Here is an 8,902-nt window from a genome sequence, read left to right as displayed (position 1 = left end):
AAAATTAAAAAAAAAAATAAGCTAAAAAAAAAAAACAAAATTTTAAAAAAAAAAAAAAAAAAAAAAAACAAACAAAAAAAAAAACTCCCATTTTTTGATAAAATGTTTTTGCACAAGGACAAGTTGGTTTTTCAGCTGCATAGAAAGAGATCTATTTTGCAAAACTGCAATGGAGACATTTTTTTTGCATTGCACGAGTCACACAACTGACAGACGGATGTTACTACTGGCGAAAATCACAAAAAGACAACAGGAAGTGATAGGATAGGATAGTGATAGTCAGCGATCTATCACCTGAAGAACATTATGGTTAAAGGAATGTCTAGTGCCTTAGCAAAGTCTAGAGAAACTCATAGATGAGTTTAGTCTTATTTATTACTGCAACATAGTCTTTACAGGTCTGCCTAAGAAATCAAACCTCCAGCTGCAGCTGATCCAGAATGCTGCTGTTTGTGTCCTGACTAAAACCAGGAAAATAGAGCACATCACTTCACTCTCTTTTTCTGTCCCTCTTACCCAGTGTTTTTGGTCTAGTTTCAAGAGCAAATATCCTAAAACACTTGAAATAAAATAAAACTACAAGGAAGTTTTCAGCAAGATATTGGAGCTTGTTTTAAGTTAACAGAACCCTGGCAGATTCTCTCACTTATAACATGGGAAAATGTCTTGCTATAAGTGAAATAATCTGCCAGTGCCAGTAGTACTTTTTCATACATTTTAGGAAATTATTTTGTTCCTACATCTCACTGAAAAGTTACTTGTGAGTTTATTTTGTCTTATTTCAAGTGTTTTAAGATAATTAAACTAAAAGACATTTGGTAAAAATTTTGTATTTTTGCAGTGCATTCATCACTGTTTTTAAGTAGGCCCACTACTTTACACTGAATCTCTAATTTCTTACTGAAGTCCTATTTACTTTGGGCATTTTACTGTCATCAGTTGAGAGGTTTTACTCCATGCACTGTATTTAACTCATGCTAGGCTGCTAGTACCGATTAGACATCCACTAGTTCGGGTTGCTAGTGGAAACAAACATTTCATGTTGATTTAAACAATAAGAATAAAAGGGTTGGTAAAACCAGGGGATGCTTTTGTGCTGACAAATGATTTAGCTACAGTTCCTCTGTGCTGTAGAGTTCAGGACAAGAATTCAGTGAAAGTGGGAGGCTAAAGGAATGATTGGTAGAGACATTTTTACTGATATGATGATGAGATTTTGAGTTCTAAAAATAAAAGAGGTTAAAAACTGGCTAAATAACATCAGCCCTGGTTAATGTCTGCGACAAATGTGATGAAAAGCCCTGTGACCGGAGTTTTAATATGACAAAGAAAAACCTCCAGCTGCAGCCAGTTATGATCACTCAGCAGATATTGATTGGCCTTCTCAAGTCAAAAGACATCCCAGAGCCATTAGCAACACACATAAGCCTGTATGTATACATTTTGGCTCTGTTGGATTAGAGAAAACACTAAATAAATTCAAATTGGCCAGAACATTTGCGGTTGTAAACCAGTTCTCGCTGGAAGAAGAACAAGTCATTAAAAATCATTTTCATTCACTTCAAGTGTTAAATGTTCCTCAGAATAACACATCTATAATCATCAGATTTATATTTACAAGAAATGATCATCCATGAACTTCAAAGCAATGACACATTTTGTTCTCTGTAAAATATTATTTCCAACATCTGTCAGCAATGTGGCTTCTATCTGATCTACTTGTGATAATTCCTGCTGCACATGTCTGAAACTGTAGCGTCATTCCAGTATCCTCCTCTGCTGTGCCTCACTAAAGATTTTGCCTCACAATTTGCCGCATTTTTTTTATTTATTTTTTTTTATGTCCTGCTGCTTTTGTTTTGTTTTGTCGCTGAGTTACCAAGCGACAGCGATATCAAAGAGGCTCAGGGGCTTTCTTCTCTTTTGTTGATTCTTTGTCACATTTCAAATAATAAAAAGAAATTTAATATCGGACATAACTGAAACCAACTGAGACAATACGGGAGCACCAATTGCAGTTTTCTGACCAATCGCCAACATCATCGTTAAAAATTCTGACTTTTGTAAAATGTGCTTCCTTGGTATTCAATAATAATAATAATAATAATAATAATAATAATAATCCAAACCTACCGATTTTGGAAAAATATTTTTTTGTTGTTGTCTGAAAATAGCAACAAAGTCAGTAAGCTTACAACAGTGGCTATTGTTAACCACACTGTTGTTAGCTTAGCAACTTGGTTGCTATTTTCAGCACATTAAATTTCAATATTGCCACCTTCAACAAAATAATGTGTTTTCTTTTTTGCTAAAAATGATGATGATTATTTATTTATTTTTGCTGAAAACATTTTTTGAAAAGAAAGAGGTGGTGATTTTTTTTTTGTGTTTTTTTTTTTTGGACAAAATCAGTTTTGGCAAAACCCCCAGACATTTTGGAAGGTGAGGATATAACAGACATAGTTGTGTAGCTGTAAGAGGACAAAAAATGAAATAAAGAACTGTATCTCAAGCTTTTTTTGATACTCACATTAGACAAGCTTTTCATACTGATGGCAGTGACAGAATCAGAACCGGTCTGCTGACTCGTCCTAATGGCCTGAAGAACCTCTTTCAGCGTAGCCTCCAAGTCTGTCTTTGCTTTGGACAGCTCTGCCACTGTAGATTGACACACCGTGACACACATACAAAAGCAAACAAACGGCCCTCTGAGACAGTCAATATGCTGTTTACTAATTCAGTTCAACAGTGTCCTTTCTCTGAGAAAATCTCAAACTCACGTTGAGCCTGAAAATCGGACTTGTGAAGTTCAAGCTCCCTCTTCTTGCTGCTCAGTTCTTTCTCTAGGTATTCATTCTGCAATGCAAAGTTAACGTTAGAGAAATAGATATATGTAGTGAAATATACATATGGTGTTTTCCCCTCATTTTAACATCTTCTATAAGTCTGAGAGCTTCTGAATACAAGCCTGGATAAACCTAAAATTGCATCACAATATTTTGTGGTATTATTGAGATAAAAGTGACGGTGAAAATGATTTATTACTTGTTTGTCACTAACTGTGTGACTATGACCACATGAAATACAAAGGCTGTTCTTGAATAAGTGTGTAATGCTCTTTTTTCAGGACACCAGTCAGATAACAAGTGCAGTTCATATCACTAAGCTGCACACAGTAGCTCCATTAACTCATATTTTCAAATTTGCTGACATTTATCAACGTTCTTGATGAAAGAAATGATGGAGAAACAGTAAAAGCAACAATCCCAACAGTTCTTTGGGGAAAATAGGAATTTAAATATAATTAATTGGAATGATAAATCAAAAAATCTTTTATCGTGAAAATAAATTTATCACGATAAATGATGCAATAAATGCTCACACTACTTACACATCATCAGGTTTTTAAACACATCCTCTTTGAAGTTGTGATCTCCAAATAATAATCCTAACTCTACTCTGTTTTAACAGAGTAGAGCAGAGAGCAGATGTTCTAGTAATTCTGTCATTTATGTAAACAGAGACAATAATACAGATTTAAGGCATTCTACTAATGCGAGGCGGATTAACTTTGGATGACAAATGACAAATGAGCAAGAACTGATTCAAGTGGGAACTGAGAAGGTACTTCTGAATGTTTAGGCACTGAAATATGAACATAAATGAACAAATCTATTTTTTAACGAGACATATTTTGCCATAGGAAAAAAAAGTAATGAGTTTTACCTTTTGTCTGATCTTGTCGTCAGTGTAGATTCTTCCTTGTGCCTCTTCTTTTCTGCCAGACCAGACATCTTCCTGCAGCTGCACACTTGACTGTGGGATTCCAGCAGGCACAGCTGATCACCAGGAGCAAATGTTAAGTGGTTTAAGAGTCAAAATGAAAATTTTAAGCAGCTGTAGCACACTTCTTCTCAAAATTAGATGACTGCATCTTCATTTATCCTGTTTTTCCTAGAGATTCAGCTTCATGTTCTTCAAACACTCAGAACTCGTAACCTTCCCACATAGGATTCAGGTGCAGCTCCCTATGAACTGAAAGTTGCCATAAAATGTCCACATCACCACCACAGACATCAAACTTTTCATATATTTTTTAAAACTCGTCGAACAACCATCCATACCTTCCTTTCTATGCTGTAGTTATGCATGACTTTGTGTTCTACCACACGAAATTCCAATAAAACTTTATTGAAGCTTGTGGTTGTAATATGACAAGATATGAAAGAGTTAAAGGAGGTGCTGCACGGCGTATGGAATGTTAATGTGAAAACAGTGCAGAATCACGTTTTATTCTGGGTATTTCTTGTGTTTTGGAGTTCTGTATCCAAAAGAAAAGTGATAAAAGGGAGCACATTTTTTCAAAATGAGGCCAAAACTATTTTTAGACTTATTTTATAGCCTGTTGCTGGTTCTCAAAAACACTGAAGTTAACAAATGGCAATCAATTTAATGAACTAATACATAGAGGTGGGCTGAACGATCCAAAATATTGATAATACCCATACTAAATCTGTATCGAATCGATTCTACAGTGATGAGATTGATATTTTAGTTTCAGATTCTCTCTTGAAATCTTATTTAATTTTGTAATGCAGTTTCTCAACTCTACCATAAAAACAACTTTGCTTAGATTTTCTCTCAAATGATATGTTTTTTTTTGCACTTTATTTACAAAACAATTGACAAAAATTTGTCTAAATTAAGTATGAAGTCTTTGTAAGCAAAACTGTCCTTCAAATAAAAGGGGCTGGTTCAGACCAACCCAACTGAAGATTTTTGTCATCCAGTTTTTGGTAGAAAGAAAGAGAGAAAAGAGAAAGTAACAAATCGAGCAAATGGATATTATTGTGCTGGTTTTAATTTATCACGCAATTAATTGATTTATTTCGACAGGCCTATTAGGAAATGCTTTGCACTATTTAAATCAGGCCTTTCACCTTTTTCTTTCACCAAGCGCCTGATTTGTTTCTTCAGCTCCAGCCGCTCTTCTTCCAGTCGCTCAATCTGAAAAGAAATCCATCGGCGTGTTGACATGAGGCCTCTCTAGCACTTCTAACAGCAACAGTCTGATCTCCTTTGAACGCAGCCTTACCTCTTTGGCAAGAACTTGGTTTTCGGCTTTGTACTGGCGCTGCCTGAGATCCCTGGCGCGCCTGAATTCTGTCAGATCCACTTCCTGCTTTGGCTCCAGACCTGCTCGCAACCGGAAAATCCCACCAAAAAAAGAACTCGTTAGAAATTTCCCCGTCTCAGATGAGCCAGCGTTGTCTAAACAGATGGAATACAGTGGTGTTTTTAAAAACTCTGACCCAGTTTTTCCCGGAGCTCCTCGTTTTCATCCATGAGGTCATTGATTCTCAGCTCGAGCTGGTTGATCTCTTTGGTCATGGCCTCTGCCTCACGATCTCTCATTCTAATTTGATTGTTACACTCTTTGATCTCGGCAATGGCTGCTTCCAAGCCGTAAGTGCCCTGCCGTACAGAAACAGCACTGTGATTTGTTGTCCGTCAAAAAAATAAATAAAATAAAAAGGCACATCTTGTCTCACTTTTGTTTATTTCCTTCTTTTTTGGGGGGGGAGGAAGTAAAAGGGGTGGGAGTCAGGGTGAGAGCTTAACTTTGGTGAAAAAACAAACAAACAGTACGCTTGTGGACCCAAAAAGCATGTTGATCATGCCACAGTCACATAGGTGTTTTAACATCCCTATTTAAAAGATGGTGAAAAAGAAAAATCACAGGCCTTATTTCTGGGAAATTAGGAGTCAGTTAATTCAATTTGGATAAAAACAAGTCTCGGAAGCTGAGGCCAAAAACAAAGGCAGGAACAAAAAAAAGGTATTTGTGGACTTACAGACTCGTACTGGCTCAGGCGATTTGACGCCTCAATAAAGGCTTTGTCTTTTTCCTCAGCATGTGATTCTGCCCGTCTGAAGGCCCGCTCTGCTTCCGTCGCTCTGGCCTCCGCCACTTTCAGTTTAGACTGCAGCTCCTCCATCTTCCTCTGCTGTAACGTCGAAGGAGCACCTGAGACAGAAACATGTTATTAAATTACATTTACCAGTCAAACACTGTTAAAAATCCAAGTTAGTAACAAGTTCACATAAGCCCATCAGAAGTATGATTGTTAGAATTGCGGCTTTTAAAGATGTTTTTAACTGTTCCCTTTTCAGATTGGAAAGCTTCTACAATAATATTTATAAACTAGTGGTGGAACTCGATTTAAAATGTTTAATTAATTGTTAATTGTAGGGTTTGTATTAGTTAGTTGCAATTAGTCGACTAATTAGGCAAAATTTTCATTTCCAAAATTCCTTTCTGCTGCTAAATTCTTGAATAAATAGACATATTAGCTCAACAGCAAAGATATTAATGTTTTTAATCTGTTATTTAGGCTTTTCAACCATCAGGAAGGTGCAAAGTGGTGTTATATCCATTCAGTTTTCAAGTGTATCTTTAGAAATGTGGACTCTGGGTGCTAACATTAGTGTTGGAGACGTCTGTGGTGCTGCAACATGTTTAGCATTGAGATGCCATTTTAGGCTTGGATAGCTTCACTAAGGCTAACTCCTTTTAGGACACTACAATAGTCCTTCCCACTGTCTAACCAGACCGTATTTTGACGGAAAAATGAACTAAGAGAACTAATGACTAATAACTAAGAGAAGCGGCCTCATTGTCCATCATTGTTGTTTGCGGATGTCGCTTTTCTGCATCAAATTTAGAGTCATACAAGAAAAGCAGTAAAACAAGGATTCCCATGATAAAATTTTCAATGCATTAAAATCTTTGCAATCAATAAATCAAAATTAATGTGTTAAAAGTCCTGGACTTAATTTACGTACAATTTGATTAACCTCGTAGTCCTGGAAACTGTTTGTGATCAAAAAAACGTTCCAACTTTTGTATATCCGCAATCCTCATCCTTTAATCTTCACAGCTCCCCATGATGATATTCGCATCATGGGTAGCAGCCAATTCAATAAATTCTATCAGGCAAATCTTTTTTATGCCGGCAAAAAAAAAACTAAACGTTGCATTCAACATATGGTCACTAGCTATATGTTCATAAGCTGGAACTTTAAGTACAATCAATCAGGAGATTAGTGTGAATGTTTGTAAGCCTGTGGAGATTAGAGAAAATCTGTTGGTAAATCAAACTTGTTCACAGAGTTTTGGTTTTTAAACAAACTGAATATTTTATAACCATGTCAGTTCAAACAAATCCTCAGATGTCAAAAGTTAAAATGACATTTATGCCCATGACCAAACTACAACTGTACACTTTCATTTAGTAAAAGCCTGTACTTCACTTTATTTTTATTATTACACTAACAATCACCTTATAGAGGCAGATTTCTTTTACCATTTGGCAATGGAAGTATTATCAGGTTTGTGAGTGATGTTTTCACTTTGTAAAGTTGATATTTTCGCTAATAGTTCCAACATATAAACCCTACAAGCACAGGAGCGTTAGCATCCATTTGCCTCTGCCCCTCTCCCAGCCAACGAGGATTTTGACCTACATTCTGCCTTGTCAGCTGTGTTTTGGTCTGTACCGCTTTCTGAAGGAAACATCTGGCTTTTTAAACATTTAGAAATCTCTCGGCTGAAGGCAGCTAACTTTGCGTGACAAGAACGCCAATCGGAGAGGCAAGGCTAAACCGGCGTGGCGAACCGTGAAACCAAACTAGTGGCCTGTAACTTATCACATCTATCACTGTCATTCCTAATAGAAAGTAAAAATGCTTTTTATGAATATTTTTGTCCATAAGCTGAAAAAACTTTTCAAGCAGCTATAATTCTTTTATCTGGTATCTCATGAATAACATTTTTGTTTCTAACTGAAGTCATGAAGCCAACAACTAAAACAAGACATTTGATTGGTCAGTTTAAACACAGACCTCTATCTTTGTTTGTGGACATCTTCAGCTCCTCTATGAGCCGAGCGTGCTTTTCCATCTCTCCTGTGTACTGCTCCACCTGCTCGCTCAGCATCTTGATCTGATTATCTCGCTCCTGGACGGCCTATGGGGACATTCACAGACATTTCTGAATAATGACAGCTTAGCGACGGACTAAACAGGTTTGTAACTCGCCTCGCTGTGGGCGCTATGAGGCAACTTCTAAGACGAAAACAAGCAGAGACACGTGACGGATGGAACTTACACCACAGAGTTCATATATGACCTGGGCCAGAGCAGCGACAGAGAAAGAAGGGAGGACAGGTGGATGAGAATAAAAAGATGAAAATGAGGTAATGATGCAGGCAAAACAAGAAAAGAAGCCAAAAACTGGAAAATGGAACAAGCTGACATGTGCACAAACACAAAGTTTTCCATAGCAAACCTACCCGACATTTTATAACCACCTAATTCTACATATTTTATACATACTACTTGGGACGTTCCGATTGCAGTTTTCTGGCTGATCACTTATTTTAAAACACCTGACCTGCCAACTTCAATTTTGGCCAATACTGTAATTTTTTGTCTGAATAGTCAATAGAGCAACAAACTTACTAAGTTGCTAACAGTGGGGTGGGGTGGATATTATTAACTGAACATGTCCAGATGTGACTTTTAGGTCAGGTTTGTCAGTCAAACTTCTGTCACAGAAGACTGATGTTCAGACCTTTCTGTCGGTAAAAAATATCAGAGCATAAGATCCGTTATACATGTCAGACTGTTGATCACCCAAAATCAAGGAAATCTGGCCCAATTTATTGGTGCACCAATAATATATGTAATTTTTTTGTGTGTGTTTTTATTGTACACTTTTGTTGAAGGTCATACCAAGGTCACCATCTTCAAAAAAAAAAAAAAAAAAAAAAAAAAAAGGGGGCCAAAAAAAAGGGGGGACCAAAAAAAAAAAAAAACTTAAAGAAAAAAACAAAATTTC

At 36.6% G+C, this 8,902-nt stretch overlaps 1 protein-coding gene across 1 annotated transcript in view; it reads right to left on the bottom strand.

The window, feature by feature from the left end:
• Nucleotides 1–2,432: 2,432 nt before the first annotated feature.
• The window catches only part of LOC106937407 (centrosomal protein of 290 kDa), a gene marked incomplete at its 3' end in the record, with an annotated part of 25,240 nt that continues 18,770 nt past the window's right edge, over nucleotides 2,433–8,902 (bottom strand). Inside the window, exons 12-20 of the mRNA XM_015018905.1 lie at nucleotides 8,171–8,191; nucleotides 7,906–8,029; nucleotides 5,856–6,028; nucleotides 5,313–5,475; nucleotides 5,096–5,196; nucleotides 4,941–5,007; nucleotides 3,727–3,839; nucleotides 2,781–2,856; nucleotides 2,433–2,658 (exon numbers count right to left, since the gene is read on the bottom strand). Of these exons, the coding sequence (XP_014874391.1) occupies nucleotides 2,433–2,658; nucleotides 2,781–2,856; nucleotides 3,727–3,839; nucleotides 4,941–5,007; nucleotides 5,096–5,196; nucleotides 5,313–5,475; nucleotides 5,856–6,028; nucleotides 7,906–8,029; nucleotides 8,171–8,191 (1,064 nt within the window). The remainder of the gene's footprint in view (nucleotides 2,659–2,780; nucleotides 2,857–3,726; nucleotides 3,840–4,940; nucleotides 5,008–5,095; nucleotides 5,197–5,312; nucleotides 5,476–5,855; nucleotides 6,029–7,905; nucleotides 8,030–8,170; nucleotides 8,192–8,902) is intronic.

The sequence above is a fragment of the Poecilia latipinna genome, unplaced genomic scaffold (assembly GCF_001443285.1).
Source record: "Poecilia latipinna isolate Pla-1442-1.1 unplaced genomic scaffold, P_latipinna-1.0 Scaffold2338, whole genome shotgun sequence".
NCBI classification, from domain to species: domain Eukaryota; kingdom Metazoa; phylum Chordata; class Actinopteri; order Cyprinodontiformes; family Poeciliidae; genus Poecilia; species Poecilia latipinna.
The sequence above is the reverse complement of the archived record's forward strand: the minus strand, read 5'-3'. Positions and strand labels throughout refer to the sequence as shown.